The sequence below is a fragment of the Fusarium fujikuroi genome, chromosome FFUJ_chr10 (assembly GCF_900079805.1).
Source record: "Fusarium fujikuroi IMI 58289 draft genome, chromosome FFUJ_chr10".
Lineage (NCBI taxonomy): Eukaryota > Fungi > Ascomycota > Sordariomycetes > Hypocreales > Nectriaceae > Fusarium > Fusarium fujikuroi.
This window is the reverse complement of record NC_036631.1, coordinates 245,641-262,687: the sequence shown is the minus strand read 5'-3', so window position 1 is coordinate 262,687 and position 17,047 is coordinate 245,641. Positions and strand designations below refer to the sequence as shown.

Sequence of the window (17,047 nt, the reverse complement as noted above, 5' to 3'; positions counted from 1 at the left end):
CCTCCAGGCCATCATGGCAAACGAGCGTGTTGACCAACCGCCATTCCGTCATAACCATTGCTTCATTGCTTAGCAAATGTTCTTCTGCGCGTTACCAGTAATTCCCCAGTAAATGTTCTCAGCACAAGGCGACTCCCGAACAGTGTTGCTGTTGACCTGGGCCTTAACGTAGATACCGCTGGTGTTGGGGAACTCGCTTCGTGCTGAAACGCGGACCTCGCCTCCTCTGTTGATGACACCATCTCGAATAGCAAAGTTATAACAGTTCTCAATCAGAATAGCGTTGTTTCCATTGTCTGCAAGATCAATGTTCTTGATCTCAGTGGCTCCAGACATGGAAACGCAGAAAATACCGCGACCGCCGCCGCGAGAGTAGACTTTATCGATGAAGACATTGGTCGTGGTGTATTGACCATTGGCGAGTTGGCCATTGTTGTTGGCGAAGCGAAGGGTGGCATACCCGGTGCCAGCTCCAGCATTGATGCCCTCGACATAACCGACCTTGACGTTTCGAGACTCCTGGATGAGTAAACCGCATTCACCGACATCCTTGGCCTTGACGGACGTGATAGTAAGACCGTCAATCTTGAAAGTCTCAACAGCGTGGCTTCCAGCACCGGTAACCACAATATTGCCCATGGAAACACCATAATTCCAGTTCGCATCGCGATCAAAGCGGATACCAATTCCACCACTAAGATTCAGCGTAATATCACCCAGCGCCAAGTTTCTCGTACCCGAGAATCTCAACCCAAAATACGGGTTACCCGTCATCTTAAGGTACGGGATCTTAACATCATTCTGGTTAATAGCCTCAATAGCACCACGACCAGACTTGTTGCCGACGTTCATGGTACCGCAGACCTCGAACGTCTTTCCGCTGGTGATGCTGATGGTGTTGGCGCCGATGCTGCCGGAGGCGCGGACCGTGACGCGCTGCCCGCTGCTGATGCGGTCGAGGGCCGTCTGGATGGCGAGACGGTAGTCCGTGCCGGTGTAGACGTTTGCGCCGTTGACGGTGGCGGTGAAGGTGCCGGAGCCGGAAACTACGCCTTGCGGGGAACCATCGCCGCAGGCTGCGTTGGCGGCGCTGATGAGGGCGAGACCGGCGGTCAGGACGGAAGAGAGATGCAGCATCTTGAACGATCCTTGAGCTTGGAAGCTTCGTGTGAGCTACGGAACTGATTCATTGCTTCTTTATATACTTGAAGCAAAGACATAGTGGTGATCAACTATTCGTGCGCTTTTCATCCACGATGATCCCCCAAACCCGGGGATGATATCTAAATTCGACAAGCAGCACAAGGATGCACGGCTTGGCGCAGAGGGGTACGTGATGTTCCATGTCGATAACGAGATGCCATTTCGGGTCACGCGGAAGTTTAACCTCCGCAGGGGACGCTGCGATGCATATTCTGGGGTATTCTCCCACCTATCACACTGGAGGAATATGAAGCTTACCGGGAATAAAGCACATTAGCCTGGAGCTCGGCACTTGTTGTCGAGAAGTCTGTCGGAGGGCCGATTTTTAAGCTTGAATTGGCTTCCTGAATTGGTTAGAGGTTGGGGATTAAGCTTGTATGTCGCTGTTAACTAACCCGAAGAACCGAATCGTAAATACACAATGATCGTGTCTTGGTATTAGATGTTTGTCACCTTTTCCCGTTGTATCTAACCTGGTGTTGGATTGATCACGAGAGCTCTATTACTGTTGCTCGCTGCCTACCAACGGTAATCGTCGGTAAATATTGTTAGGCGACATTATGAGTTACGTTTAGTTAGGTGCGCTTTCCAAATTGCATGCCCTCCTAAATATGCATATAGTGGTGGCATAATCCTGGGATATATGAATATTCACGGTCATCCGTGCGGCTGAGCAAAAAATCAGGGGTGCGTTTTGTAATTTCAGCTCTTCCCCTCATCTTTGCTGCCTGTCATATGATCACTATTATCACGTTTTGTTGCCTTGAAGCGAAGATACCTAGCTGTAGTGCTTCTAAACCGCCGTAGGAATGGCTTCATTCGAGACTTCGCAGTCTTGGCTGCCTAAGCGACAACGCGCTGATAGCGGGGATGACGCCCAGTCCTTGCAGTACGATGATTACACAGTCGGGTGGATCTCCGCTCTTCCGCTTGAGATGACAGCTGCTCAAGCTATGTTAGATCATGGACATGAGCCACTTCGCCAGCATCCACAAGACAGCAACTGTTACGAATTCGGAAGCATCAATGGTCATAATGTGGTTATCGCTTGTCTACCCAAAGCACAGTACGGCAACAACAACGCTGCCATTGTTGCGAATAATATGCATAGGACTTTTCCTCACCTCCAACATCGTCTGTTGGTCGGTATCGCGGGTGGGGCACCCGGAGCAGTTGACGTACGCCTCGGAGATGTCGTGGTCAGCACGGATGCCATACAATATGATCTGGGGAAAGCCTTGCCCGACAATCACTTTCAGCGAATTGCGAAAGCCATCAGTCCTCCCCAGGCATTACTGACAGTCGTTTCAAAGCTTGAGGCCAGCCATATAGGAGGACAAAGTCGAATGCCCGAGATTCTGGCCGAGAATGTGGCTCGCCTCCCTCATTACTCCCATCCAATGGTTGAAGATCGTCTCTTCCACCATGAGTGCCCTCATAACTCCTCAGATTCGAACTGTGATAGCTGTAACATATCACAGCTTATAATCAGGAGGGCTCGCCAACAACCCAACCCCGTCATCCACTACGGCCGTATTGCGTCAGGGAACCAAGTCATTAAGGATGCACTTACTCGAGACAAAATATCCAAAGAGACTAATAGCATTTGCTTTGAGATGGAGGCAGCAGGCGTCATGGATGCATTTCCTTGTCTTGTGATCCGCGGTATATGCGACTACTCGGATTCTCACAAAAATAAGGGATGGCAGGAATACGCAGCTTTGATAGCCGCAGCGTATGCTAAAAAACTTCTGATGTCGATGCCTCCTGCACTATTGCAGTCACGGAAGCAAGTGAGGGTACAGAAACACAAAGTCTCAGAGCCTATCAGTCCTGACGCATATGAATGCCTGCAGGCAATGTTTGTCACAGATTCTTCCCTGGATCGCGAGGGCATTATTGATGCAAAAGGCGATATCTGTGAGGGAACATGTGAGTGGATCTTATCCACCGAGGAATTCCAGGCTTGGGACCAGAATCCCCCTCACCTGCTATGGATATCCGCTCCACCAGGCATGGGCAAGACGTTCATGGCTATTTTTCTTTCTAAATACCTTGAGGCTCTTTCTGAAAACTTGTCTGGTGTCGCCACGATTTTCTTCTTCTGCGACAATAAGGTCGATACAAGAAACACGGCAGTGAGCATTCTTAGAGGCCTCATGTATCAACTAATCTCACGACAACCACACCTCGTCAATGAAATTATACCGCAGTGGAAACAAAAACTTCGGGGCATCTTCCAAGAGAGCTCATTTGGTGCCTTGTGGAAACTTTTCGAAGAGATGATCACCGAATCAAACTTCAGGACGATCTACTGCATCGTCGATGGCCTGGATGAATGCGAACCCAATTCCCTATCTCTTCTGCTCCGAAAGCTCGAGAGACTTAGTCGAGGCAGCCTAGGCTCATCCATCAAAATGAAGCTCATATGCCTCAGCAGGAAATACCCGGAAAACATCCCTGAGGCTCTTTTGTTATTCACAAAGATGGAACTTGATACGATGACAGCCAGAAAAGTCGACATCAGCTGCTTCATCTCGTCCCAAGTCCAAGAACTCGTTCAGAAGAAAAGTCTCAGTGGGAAAATGCGATCTCATTTGGAAAAAACCTTCCATAAAAAATCTGAGGAGACATTCCTATGGATCAGTTTCATGTCTCAAGACTTGCAGCAACAGAGATCCCTTGATTTTGAAGCCTGTCTTGATTCGCTCCCGACTGGATTGGATGCAGTTTATGAGAGGATTCTGGAGAATGTCGACTTCAGAAAACTTGAAACGATTCGCAGCATCCTTTATTGGATTCTTGTCGCCAAACGCCCTTTTACAATATCTGAGCTATGTGAGGCAGCGGATATAAAACCTACAGGCTTCTTGACACACGAAGAAGTCTGCATTGAGCTAATCAAGTCTTGTGGCCATCTGCTTCAAATAGTAGATAAATACATGAGAACGTCTGTTCAACGGACAGTAACGTTTTTGCATCAAAGCGCAAAGGATTACCTGATGAAGTTCGACCCCCGGTTTGGCTCACAGATACGAGGACTCGCACAGCCTCAGCTCCACGAACACGCTACAATTACTTTGATCCAGTATCTCGAAAAGATCAATTCTCAATACGGAAGTAAAGAAGGAGCCTTATATAATATAGCAAAAGATTTCCCATTGGTATATTATGCTGTCGAGGAATGGAGCTTTCACTTTAGGGAATTAGAGGATATTTCTCAGGTTATGCGGCAAGGCGTCAGTTTCTTTGAAAAGGATTCAAAGGCCAGATACATGTGGCAAAATCTTGATGATCTCCCCGAAGTGCATTATGACTTTGAGCCCGTACCGTTACTTCATTTATCTGTCTTGTTAGACCTGGATAGTTTGGCAGAGTGGTGTCTGGGAAATGATGGAGAACACGATGTGGAAACCAAGTGGGGTGTTAGGGAACGCACAGCTCTTGTCCTTGCTTGCGAACAGCGTCAAGAGCATATTGTTTCGTTGCTCCTTGACGCAGGCGCCATTCCCCTTGCCGACATATATTCCGAAAGTGCTCTTGACATGGCTTTATCGTTCTGCAACAGACGGATCTTGCACCTTATGGCACAAACAGAACCTTGCAGGGAGTTCTTAATTGCAAATGCAGCTAACCAAGATGGCGCCCTGATCTATGTAGCTGCCAAGGACGGAAATGAGGATGCATGCCGCTTTTTAGTTGAGGACTTTGGCTGGGATCTAAAGTGGCAAAGCGGAAGTGTTGGTCACAAAGCCCTAGCATGTGCCCTATCGAGTGGAAATCTCAAACTCATAAGCTGCTTTATCAGAGAGTGGCATGTTCCTATTAGGAATCACTCTGGTGTCCTGAAAGAGATGTGTACCTCTATGGTCTTTCAGATCAAATTCGAACAGGCCATACGGTTCCTGGTGGATGATTGCTCTATTGATATCAATATCACAGACGCAGAAGGCCATAATGCCTTATTCTTCATATTCCAAGACAAGTACAGGACATTCTCACCTATTTTCATGATCAGAACACTATTAGAATTTGGCTGCAGTCCTGGCCAGCTCGACCGCTTTGGCCGAGCCCCAATGCACTATCTCGTTATGGCTGGCACAGAAAATGATTTAGCAGACTTCTCGAACATCATGGACGTTCTAGTCGGTATGAGCCAATATGATGTCAACCAAGTGTGCTTAAAAGGGCAGACAATACTGCATTATCTCATTGAGCGCTTAGTAAATCTGCAACCTGATCAGTGCGTTGGTGTCAGTTTTCTGGAATTTTTGAGTATGGCGCCAGGAATAGCAAAAGCAATACTGAACTTGGGTGTTGATCGGCATATCCAAAACAGCAAAGGATTTACAAGCCTGCAAGTGATGCGGGCTGCACTCGGCCAATGCGAAAGGAAGATTACAAGGCGACTGAGAGAATACATGGAAGCCGTGAATAATGTTACGATAGTACTCGGAAGCTACTGTACCGTTCCTAAACACTAGGACAACACTCGAATCTGGAGCAGGCACGGCGCTTGTACAGAGGGTTCACTCTCGCAACATTATCAAGTCTTACTTCAAAAGGTGCTAGCTTCCCATACATCAATACCATTGAGGCATTCATTCTTGGATAATCCCAAATTAAAGACTATATACCAACTTCTCAGCACTTATCGGGCGCATGTAACCTTCTGGTCTCTCAATCTCTGACCTCTCACTCACTAAACCAGTCCCCAGAAGAGAGAAGCCGTCCTGGACTACCCTTTCAAGGCCTCCAGGCATTATTCTCACCGGATTTGACTCGAGCTGTGCTCTACCTGACGGATGTGGCTCACTCAAGAAGTCATAAAATTCCTTTGCAAACGCGTGCGCATTTGGATTTGCTGGTATAACAGCGTCTAGTTCCAGATAGTTAGTATGTAGCTGGGCTCATGGGGTCTTTGAAGGAGAATGCTGATTCACTTACTATTATATCCAACTTCAACGCCAAGACCTTCCCAAACAGCACCATAGGCAGGTTTGACAGTTAGTAGTCCTGGATCATATCGACCTCCAACTGGGCCGCGAATGACTGCAAATTTTGCCGAAGGAGCCAAAGTCTCGTGGGTTCTATACACTGTCTGACCTTCCGAGATGCAGTCTAGCGCCAGATCGACGCCGTCCCCGTTTGTCGCATCCTTCACCTTTTGAACCCAGCCTTCATCTCTATAATCCACAAGGATATCATAGCTGTAGGGCTCCGGCCGAAGCATTTCATGTTTAGATGAACTAGCTGCCCCTATCAGTCGAATAGGCATTTCAGATACCCTAGCAGCGATACGCGCAAGCTGTGCGGCATACAGTCCTACTGAAGTCGATGATCCATAAATGAAGAGGTTGGTGATTTTCGTATCGCCTCCGGACGTGGCTTGCGGCGCCAAAGAAAATGGGGATGGTAAGCCAAGCCGACCGAATAGAGCCTGAGCAGCAGTCAAGCCACACATGCTGATTGTCGAAGCTTCTTCGAAGGTCAGATTATTAGGGATCTTCCATACGAGATCATAAGGGACGACTATGAATTCTGCAAACGCTCCAGGGCGATCATTCACAGATGACGCTACAATTATCAGTCTTAGTCAAATAGCCAGTGACGAAATACATACCGCCCTGGAGGAAACCAGCCACCCGTGTCCCGATTTTGACTCTTGGATCAGGTAAATCACCAATCGCAGATCCAGCTTCAACAACGACGCCAGCGAAGTCAGTGCCGACAATTCTCTTCTCCTGAGCTGCAATCGGTGACGAAACGTATAGTTCATCTACTGGGTTTAGTGCTATTGCGCGCACGTTGATAAGAATATCGTGGGAACCGGGACTTGGGCGATCGACATCTTCCACGATTGCCTTTTTCAGGGCTGTATTTAGAACAAGGGCTTTCATTATAGCTATTGAGATTGGTATTGTCTTATTGAACAAGTATCTAGAGAACTATGCGGCTGTTATATACTGATGCTAGCTCAGAGCCTGGATTTGTCAGCTACCAGCTGATTATAAATGTGTTTTTGCATTACGAATATTAGGCCTCCTTAAGGTTCGGATAAATGTTTGTCCAATTGTCAAGTCTCAAAGATTACTTCACACCCGATACAATAATTACGCTCTATATATGTCAGCGGCTGAGCCTGGCTTTAATGATGACTGTTATAGGCCACAATATACATAATAAGATCTTTAAAAGTGTACTATGTGTGTCGATAAGTTTGGTATAAAGAGGATTAAGCGCCAAAACCAGGGCTTCAAAATGACAAAAGTATCATGAGTATAGCTTTATAATTGGCCGAAATTAGTATAAAGGAAGTTATCTGTACTTAATCGGGAGGTTGGGAAGTGGTTGGGGATGATCAGACTTTTGGCACTGTACTGTAATCCCCTCTCACCCAGCTTCCCACAATCTCTTTCTTACAGCTCCATCATATTAAAATCACCTTCCAGCATATCGCTTATAAGCTCCAAAATGGACGGTCTGGCCTCCCTCCCAAGAGATGTTCTCATTGAAATCTTCTCCTACTTTTGTCTGCATTGTCGAGGCGATCTAAGACCTATCAAGGGTGTCGGAACCCTGCGCCAGCAAAAGCGGTGCCGTGAACCTCAGCAGCCCGACCAAAAGTCGTGGTACTCGATCGACAAGTATACCTTGTTCTCTCTTGCGGTCTCTTGCAAATCACTGCATGCTGTGGCAGAGGATATTCTGTACCATGACTTTGCACCTGGCTATGGAGACTCCGAGCTGTCCAAGTTTTATACCTATGGCAACAGACTGAACCAATTCATGCGCACCGTCGGAAGACGCAAAGACCTCGCTGACAGGGTTCGGCTCCTCTTCGTTCATCCAAAACACTCCAATGGGTCTGTAAAACGAATCGTCCTGGCTTTGAGGCAAGGTGCCGCTGATCTTGGCATCGACATTGCCGAAGCTTGGCGGCACCGGGCAGAGTGCTTTACGAATTCTTGGGCGCTTGAGCAGATCCAGATGTTGGGACGACAGGAAGAGTATCCATTCATGCTCAATTCAGCCTTCACTGATGAAATCGAGGAGTATCCACTTCTAAGCAGCAGCCGTCAGTATTATCTTGAGAGGGATATGGTTCCGAAAAATTACTCAATGACGGCGAATAAACTGTACAGAGCTTTGCACCATGAGCTCATACCAATGCTGATTGCACTGCTCCCCAAGCTGAGTCACATTATTTACAAATACAATTCGGCGTTTCACATATTTGAACACACCGCTCTTGACGCTCTAGGAGTGACAGAGCTCCCGTATCTTCGGACAATCGGAGGTAGATAAGGATCTATTTTCCATTCTCAAACGGGCACCGAACTTGGAACAGCTTGACATTACCGAATCTCCCTTTCCAAAGAGGGATGAAGGTTCAGGCGGCGGCCAGTCCAAGATCAGAACCCTGCTGTTGGAAGATACATCATCACCCTCAGAACTCAGCAAAGGACTATCTTTCGCAGCCAAAGACCTTCGCTCGCTCGTTGCTGAGTCTAGTGGAGCATTCTCAATGCCCTGGGTTTCTGCAAATGTTATCGGAAAGATGCGGGGTTTTCGGCACAGTTTGGAGACGTTACACCTGGATCTTCGCGGCGTGAAAGTCACCTCCGACGGCCGCGCCTGCACGTTCCGAGACTTTGGGAAGCTTCAACGTGTCCTTATCAACACGCGGCTTATGTTTGAAATTTCACCCGACCGTTATTCAATTACCCGGGTGTTACCGCCATCGATAGTATCTCTGCACTTGGGCTGGGACGGTCTAGAGTTGGATCGCACTGAATGGGGGATCTTGCAGTTGAGATTTGTGGCTGAGAGCGTAAAGCAGCAAAGAGAACTTAGTCACTTAGAACGGGCTTTACTAGAGCTTGCTAATGTCAAATCTGAAGGCTTTCAAGATCTGAAGCATATTGGCCTTGACTGTTGGGACAAGATGGATGCAACCGTTCGTGAGGCCATCTGTGAGGCAGGTATTGAATTTGTGCAAGAGACTTGGCCGGCCGCTTATCAAAAATGAGCCAGAGGGGGAAAACTAGAAAGATTGGATGAATAATGGCATGCAATAAGGCTGTCCCAAGCCCTACTATGATAAAGCAGTAATGAGTAACAGTGTCGCAACTATATTTCCGAGCTTTTTTCGTATTGGACGACTTGTATTCAATTGCGAGGAAAGTCGTTTCAGGTACGATGGATGGCGGAGTCGAAAAGTAACACCGGTAGATTCACAGTAGTAAGACAATCCTATTTTTGTCGACATGCTTCCAGTATTATCTCATTCTCCTTCTCGCCAATAGAGAAATTATCAAACATGCTTTTAGGAAGAGACGCGATTAGATATTATCTTTTAACAAGAAGAAAAAAACGCGATGGACCTCGACCAACATGGGACCTGCAGCAATATCTAGGCTGTACTACCGAACGATTTAAAAATTACCGAGTTTTCTCTGCTGATTTAAGCTATTATCAACAAGTCGCCTTGAAGATACCAATCACTGCTTGGTCCAGATCTCGGCCGAGCATAGCGGGGTAGTAACTACCTAAGTTGTGGATGACTGATTACATGTAATCAGCTCGATCACAGGGTCAGATAAGTGCGGCTGCATGTAAGCTGTTATGGCACCTATGAGCGATGATGAGCCTAGACGTTGACCGCAAGGCGCTGAAAAGGCAGATTCGCTCTTATGTAAAATGAGCCTAGCTTGGTGTAGACCTTGAGGCTTTAGCGGTCCTTGGGTGGGCTATGCTAAGGGGCGTTTGCATACACTGCCTGGTTGTGCCTGCTTTGCGTGCGTTACAGCCCAATCCCCAATCGGCTGTGCATTACTCAAAGTGCGGGGCTTAATTGCGACAAAGGATGCATTGCATGACATTCGAGCTTTTAAATTGCCAGGCATTCATCTTCACCAATTTTTCCTTACATTTACGCCATTTCACTTATCCTTCTTCCAGCTGTGGTTGCTCATTGAAACTGAATCCACATCAAGCACTGACTATCTCCTCTCCTTGTAGAAGATAGTTAGACTTCACCTGTCACCTTATTAGTTATTGCGAAAAAGCCTCACGAAGCGGTACGGATTGACCCAGTCAAGATCAAAATGACATTTCAGTACGACAAACTGCCGAACAACAATTTCTTCCGTGTCTTTGAACTCGGGCCCGGAAAGAATAGCGACCCCCTTCAAGGCAATCTTCGAACATATTTAAGACAGCGAGCTCCCAAGTACGAGGCGCTAAGCTATTTGTGGGGTTCCCCAGTGCAAAATCAGCATATGATATGCAATGGTCAGATATTTATGATAACTAGTAGCCTCGACACAGCCTTAAGGCGCCTTAGGCTTGTTGGTGATTCCTGATGTCTGTGGGTCGACCAGATTTGCATTGACCAAACTTCTCTCGAGGAGCGTTCTGAACAAGTTTCTATGATGAGGCATATTTACTCTGGAGCCACGCTTGTTAATGCTTGGCTTGGCCCAGCAGACCCAGAAGAGGCGACCGCAGCTGGAATGATAATCTCAACTCTTGCCAAAAGGAGGCCACACGAATTCCGAGAACAAGAGTATTTTCCTCAAAACGACTATCTACTGGAACTTGGGCTTCCTGCTAGAAATTCGCCAGCTTGGGGGGCTCTGAACTCCATGCTGAGGACCCCGTATTTCTCTAGAATTTGGATCCTGCAAGAACTTGCACTTGCAGCTACGTATGCCCTATTGTGGGGGGATCTATTTATCTCTAAAAACCGACTTCATGTCATTCAATATGGCAACGATACGTCTTGGGATGCGTTGTCAAGGCCCGAAAACCAAAGTCTTGACTTGGGTGAACGAGGATCCACATGGTCGTTGTCCAGTACTCGAGTGGAATATCGTTTCCACGGCCTTCACTGGTGGCTATAGAGAAGGAATACTGGGTCTATATCAGCTTGTTTCTTCGACACAAGCCTGTCAAGCGACTGACCCCCGCGATAAGATCTTCGCGTTGCTAGGCCTCGCCGGCGTCTGGACGTATGGTATCACACCTGACTATCATAAGACTGAGTCAACAGTCTTTGCAGAATTCGCTTTGAAGGTTATATCAGAAGAAAGGAACCTTGAGATCCTCAATCACACATATATAGAGGAACCTAATGACAAAGAACGGCGTCCTCTTTGGGCGCCGAGGTGGCATCACAAGGACGCGACTGCACGCTTCACTATGAAACCTGGCAGTTTCAAATCTTCAAACACAATGGAGATGAGGATGAGATCACTGGATGGCGGCCAATCCTTAGAATTGAGAGGTCTGCATATCGACAAGATCAAAGAGACTAATAATAAGTGGGCATACCAAGATATCATGGCTATGGGTAGCATGGCCATCGATCACAGATGTCTCCTGGAAGACCAGTATGGTTCGGAAATTATTACACCAACTGTTTTAACGATGATAAATGGCCGAGTACAGTCTATTGTCGGTGAGCTGAGCCGCCCAACAGATAACTCCTACCTCAATTCCTTCGCCGCTTTTGCTTTCCAATCACTTTTGATGGTTTTCTCCAATAAAGATTACAACGAAAAGTTTCTGAAAGCAATGATTCAGCTTATCAAAATGGCAGTCCAAACTTATCTTTCTGTACCGCAGAACGAGTCTATCTTTGGAGAACCTGAAGTATGGGAGTTCATAGATGATAGGCTGGACCAGCTCTCTCCAGAAGACACGGAAACGATATCATCCTATGTGGATATTCTTGAGAGAATCTTCAGTGACATTGGAGAGGATGCTGCGGCCTTCTCAGGGAATCTCGTACATAGTCACGGTAAAAAGTTCTTCATTACGGAAAAGGGCTATCTTGGTACTGGCCCTTGTTGTTTAGAGGCTGGGGACTCTGTATGCATTCTTTTCGGGGGAGAAATGCCGAGTATCGTTCGCCCAGTTGCACCCTCCAGCGATGAGTATCTATTTCTTGGAAACGTATATGTACATGGGATAATGGATGGGGAGGCTATTACTACTTGGGAGGAACAGAAGGATTCCCAGGATCCTACATTCCAGGAACAGTTTTTTAAATTATTATGAAAGAACTCAAGTTATGTACGATACCATTTTTTCGTAAGTAGCAGTATGCAATGCAGTACTTTCACGCAATATGTCCATCCCCTAAAACCAACTATATTTTGCCGCTGTTTGTAGCAGAAGTCCAACTGTGTTCTTTCTGGCCATCACAAGTCTATGTGATAGCGGGCGTCAACGTAGAAAGGAGCTTCATCATGGCCGTCAATCTCTCCTAGTGTCCAAAGATGGTGATATGCAGCTTATTTCAAACAAGGGTAGTCTGCAAATGTGATAGCATCTGTATGAGCCACGGCCTCATGCCGATATCTTGGCTAAATGGGAGGAGCTATTTCAGTTCATAATGGGAGTCGCCAAAAAGTACCGTCTTCTAGGTGGGGTGACTTTTGGAGCCCAGGTTGAGAAGTGCGAGTCGTTCGAGAAGCAGAAGCGAGTTCGATGGTGTGTAAGCCGTTGTGATATGGAAATAGGTCATCTCTTTTTACACGAATTGCAGTTCCTTTTCTCATCAACAGGCTTATTCTCTAACCCAAGGCGGCATGCTATCACTAGTATTAAGTCTTTCAGTGGTCTTGTCATTCATTCAGCAAAGTGGCAATACGACGTCGATCTCACCAGGAAGCGGGTAGTGCTTTTCGTTACCGGCTTCACAGCTATACAGACCGTGCCAAAAACCAACCCTAGAACAAACGCAACTTCATATGTAAACCCAACAAGCCCTTGTGAAAGCGGTACCAGAAGATGGGAAAGCATAGATATTTGGGGATTTCGACAGAGACAACGGGACATTCATCGTGGCGCAGCATATGTACTGCGCTGAGCCAGTCAAGGAACTCCAGATCTTTGTTGGCCTTTGCCTTAAATAACGCCTGGGTGGATACTCTATGAATATTGAACCACTTAGAGTTAGCTAAAGCCATAAAGCATATTACTAACACAAGAACGCAACGCAATGGCACGCACATTCAGCTTCGATGTTGAGCTTCTCAAGCCTATTTACAGACTCTAGGTCAGGATAAGTAAAGCTTATTTCATTTACCGTGACAGGTACAGAGGGAAATGAAGAAGGGTAGTGCCCCATCAGCCGAGCCAACACATAAGCGACTTCTAAGTGGAGTGCAGAATAGGTTCTAGAACAGAAATTTGTTCGCTTAAACATCGATTCGGCGGTCATGGACCCGACTTCTTCTCGTTTGATCCACGCCAAGATAGCTAAATGCACGAGAACCCCTGCCAAATCCATCAAAATCTTTTATCTGATCTATCGGATAAGATTATTGTTATCAGATGATTCATTTGACATTAAAGAAGCTTAAAGACTAGCCGAACCTTCGTCTCTTAGCGTGTATAAATTCGCGCAAAAGACCCATCTGTCAACTTTCTCGCCCTATTACAAGACGCTGGTGACGCCCAAAATTGTTGTTAGCTTGCCAAGAGAGGCTGAGAAAGAAGCTTAAAAGTTAGTGCTTCTAGCTTAGAAGCCTTTGCCTTCAAATGCCGCGGAACGGGGCCATGGAAGCGGAAATGAACAAGAATGAGGTTATTTCTGGCCATATAAGGATGAGATCATCACACTTGACAAGAGTTTCCTCATCCAAGGTCCTATTCACAAACATTGAGAAGTTATTAGTCAATTGGTCGGATTATTCACTATGAGCGGCCAAAAACCTGCGAAGCATGAGGCTTCTTCAGGTCTGACAGAAATCAGTCCTGATCCAGCTCTCGAGGATGCCAAGTCTGAGGATTCTGTTTCTGGCTCAATCGTTGAAGATGCAGACTACCGGCCCATTGTCCCTATGACTTGGAGACTTGGCTCCGTCCTACTCATCTGTCTTATCAGCTTTGGCGCTTCTTGGTCTGCTCGTTTGACATCCTCACTCAAAAGCACCATCAAGAAGGAACTGGACATCAACAACACCCAATTCGCTCTACTTGAAGCTAGTGAAGAGTTCTTGGTCACGCTGTTGATGATGGCATCTGGCATTCTAACAGACCGCATTGGTGGTGCTGGTATGTTGCGTGAAGTAAGATCTTGGTGGGTTTAGCTAACGAGTTTAAGGTGCTATGCTCTACGGAAACTTGATCATGACTGCCGGCGCTCTCGTTATTGCAGGCGCAGCGACATGCAGGTCATTTCCCCTCATGATCTTTGGCAAAGTCACCGCAGCATTGGGAGACATTGCCACTCAAATCGCGTACTACAGAGTATTCGCAGGATGGTTTGCACCTGGTGGCGGCTTTGGTACTACTATTGGTCTGCAGATCGGTATCGCTCGGATCGGTGGCTTTGTCGGAAGTTCAACAGCCAATGTCATTTCAAAGGTACAAAATCTCCAAATCTCCAACAGGCAAAGAAGAGAACTAACTAAGTTATACCGTAGAACACCGGAAACTTTGCTTGGGTCTTTTGGATCGGCGCATGCGTTGCGTTCTTCACAAACCTGTGCACACTTTTCTTCTTTTTCTTTACAAAGGTTGCACATAAGCGCTTCCGCCCGCCTCCTGATCCAGCGACCGGCGAATCGTTGGTGGAGAAGAATAAGAAGTTCGATATAAACAAAATTATCCAATTGCCTTGGGTCTTCTGGACGATTATGCTCTTCTCGATGGTGCAGACTAGCTGTTCCAACATCTATTCTCAAAACGCCACTGAGCTTGCTGAACATCGCTTCGGAGTAGATGCTGTCGCCGCTGGTTGGTATGCCTCTTTGTCGCAGTATGCAGGTAAGCCATCCCCTTGGGTCATTTACCCAGAGTTGAGGTACTAATCAAAACACATAGGGTTTTTCCTCAGTCCATTGATCGGAGCTGTGATCGACACTTATGGTCATCGTGTAACACAGATGGCTATTTGCGGCACTGGCATGCTACTATCGATGGGACTTATTAACTGGGGCACTACAATCAGCAGTGCAGCTGCTTCATATGCATTCTATGCCATCTTCAAGACGTTCGGCCCTGTTACAATTATCGAGGGCATCCGAACTAGTATGTGGCATCAAGATGTTTTTGGTACTGCTTATGCTGCCAAAGTGACCATGAACAACGCGTGAGTCAAAACCAGCCCCCCGCAAATATCCTAATGGCTGACGATACATTAGGACTAATATCATCATTCGTATCATCACCGGCGTCATCCAAGATACCGACGGTGATTCTTATGACAGGGTGACCATTGTCTATGTCTTCCTCGCTACCGCCTCTACCGTTATATCTTTAGCAATGCTGATCGGCACCTTCTGGGCTCCCGATCTTCAAATTCTGCAATACTCTCGAAAACAGCGAATCTTGCGCGGGGATTTGATTAACGACCGAAAAGAAAAGAGCCAGGGACCCACTGGTAAGAAGGCTAGGATGATTAGCAAGGTCTGCTTCGTTGCGCTGTTCGTGTATGTGCTGGGAAGCTGGGCAGCTTGGATCTGGGGCGCTGCGACGGGGAACAATTAGACGATGCAAGTACACGGGATAAATAAGACTACTGTTTCTCCTGGCTGGGTTTATGACGGAACCTATCTGCGGGACCGATGAAACGCGGGCCAAATCTGCGGAGCCGCACGGATGTTGGCCGATGTGGCACGCGCTACATTGACAGGCCCAATCCTATCAATTAGGACCGATCGTCTGGCTTCTATTCTATGAGTCATGCTAGTCTAATCTATTTGCCCTCGACGATCTTTACAATTAGTTCTGCTGTTTCGTCCGTCTTCTCCACGAACGGACTATGACCTGCCGCCAACCTTGCAGACCTCATCCCAGGCGTTGACTCTACAAGCTTTTCCTGAAGAGGCAGCAAGATAAGTTGATCATTTTCACAAATGATGTATGTCTTCGGGATAGTGATATCCGATGCGATAAAGTCTAGACTCGTCTCAAATGCATCCTGCGAATGCGGCTCCGTAGCCTGCAAAGCCTGATCTATCGCTTCTTCACTGCATCCGCTGTACACACTTTGCCTCGCTCCCTCCGCCATCCTAGTAATCTGATTCTGCAAATCATTAGCGACATGATGCGAACGCTTTGATCCTTCTCACCTTTGTGTACTTCTCGCCAGCCTGCAGCCAGGGCGGATAACCCCCACCAAACGTCGTGATAAGATCCCAGCCCTTGACCGGGATAGCGAACGCAGCTAAGAAAATAATTGAGTGGAATCCACCCTTGAAGCCGCGTTTCGCACGTTCTTCTACGCCTTGACCCTCAGTGGCAGCAGTCGCGGGAATGCCGCCGTAGGAGTGAGCGATGAGAACGACCTCACGACCTTGGCTGAAGAAAGGCTCTGCTGTTTCGATGATCTTCGCTTTGTCTGCTTCCCACGTCACGCCGTGACTTTCAGGACCTACGGAGGGAAGTTTCGGGATGGTGCATTCGTAGCCGAGGTTGGTGAGGGCAGATTTTATGGCGTCATAGCATTTTGGGGGATGCCATGCTCCGTGAACGAAGAGTAGAACTGGTTTATCGCTCATCTTCAGTGTTGCTTGCGCTTGCGAGTTGATGTGGCTGGCTGTTTCATATCATAAAAAGGACCAAGCACAGTTCTTATAATTAGCCACAATGTCATGATGCAAGCTATGCAGGAAACAGCTGATACCGGACCACGTGGATCTCTTCAGTTACGTGCATGTCCTCGTAATACATCCCTGCACTATCTCCATAGAACCAGAAGCTTGACTGATGGTTCAGGGAAAGTGAGGTGAGGTTCGGCGGCTGGAAATCCTTCCATGGGCCAACATATGACTTAGAGTTTGCACCCCTGTGCTTCCGCACACTAACACCGCGGGTTTGGTAC

The 17,047-nt window shown here is 47.2% G+C and overlaps 7 protein-coding genes; 4 read left to right on the top strand and 3 right to left on the bottom strand.

Annotated features, from left to right (window-relative positions):
- Positions 1-69: 69 nt before the first annotated feature.
- On the bottom strand, positions 70-1,137 carry FFUJ_10315 (uncharacterized protein; the record flags this gene model as incomplete). The annotated part of the gene is made up of 1 exon (XM_023569083.1): positions 70-1,137. One exon carries the CDS (start codon positions 1,135-1,137, stop codon positions 70-72), a length of 1,068 nt encoding a protein of 355 aa, XP_023436347.1.
- An 875-nt stretch (positions 1,138-2,012) lies between these two features.
- FFUJ_10314 (related to ankyrin 3) lies at positions 2,013-5,687 on the top strand (the record flags this gene model as incomplete). Its single annotated transcript, XM_023569082.1, has 1 exon — positions 2,013-5,687. One exon carries the CDS (start codon positions 2,013-2,015, stop codon positions 5,685-5,687), a length of 3,675 nt encoding a protein of 1,224 aa, XP_023436346.1.
- A 138-nt stretch (positions 5,688-5,825) lies between these two features.
- On the bottom strand, positions 5,826-7,103 carry FFUJ_10313 (toxD-like protein; the record flags this gene model as incomplete). XM_023569081.1 has 3 exons in its annotated part: positions 5,826-6,082; positions 6,151-6,780; positions 6,827-7,103. The coding sequence occupies 3 exons, from the start codon at positions 7,101-7,103 to the stop codon at positions 5,826-5,828; spliced, it is 1,164 nt and encodes a 387-aa protein (XP_023436345.1).
- A 574-nt stretch (positions 7,104-7,677) lies between these two features.
- On the top strand, positions 7,678-9,235 carry FFUJ_10312 (uncharacterized protein; the record flags this gene model as incomplete). XM_023569080.1 has 2 exons in its annotated part: positions 7,678-8,307; positions 8,477-9,235. The coding sequence occupies 2 exons, from the start codon at positions 7,678-7,680 to the stop codon at positions 9,233-9,235; spliced, it is 1,389 nt and encodes a 462-aa protein (XP_023436344.1).
- Positions 9,236-10,974: 1,739 nt separating this feature from the next.
- On the top strand, positions 10,975-12,270 carry FFUJ_10311 (related to HET-6OR heterokaryon incompatibility protein (het-6OR allele); the record flags this gene model as incomplete). The annotated part of the gene is made up of 1 exon (XM_023569079.1): positions 10,975-12,270. The coding sequence occupies one exon, from the start codon at positions 10,975-10,977 to the stop codon at positions 12,268-12,270; it is 1,296 nt and encodes a 431-aa protein (XP_023436343.1).
- Positions 12,271-13,916: 1,646 nt separating this feature from the next.
- FFUJ_10310 (related to MFS transporter) lies at positions 13,917-15,711 on the top strand (the record flags this gene model as incomplete). XM_023569078.1 has 5 exons in its annotated part: positions 13,917-14,274; positions 14,324-14,586; positions 14,646-14,988; positions 15,046-15,313; positions 15,366-15,711. 5 exons carry the CDS (start codon positions 13,917-13,919, stop codon positions 15,709-15,711), a joined length of 1,578 nt encoding a protein of 525 aa, XP_023436342.1.
- Positions 15,712-15,919: 208 nt separating this feature from the next.
- Positions 15,920-16,724, bottom strand: FFUJ_10309 (uncharacterized protein; the record flags this gene model as incomplete). XM_023569077.1 has 2 exons in its annotated part: positions 15,920-16,249; positions 16,296-16,724. 2 exons carry the CDS (start codon positions 16,722-16,724, stop codon positions 15,920-15,922), a joined length of 759 nt encoding a protein of 252 aa, XP_023436341.1.
- Between the last annotated feature and the right edge of the window lie 323 nt (positions 16,725-17,047).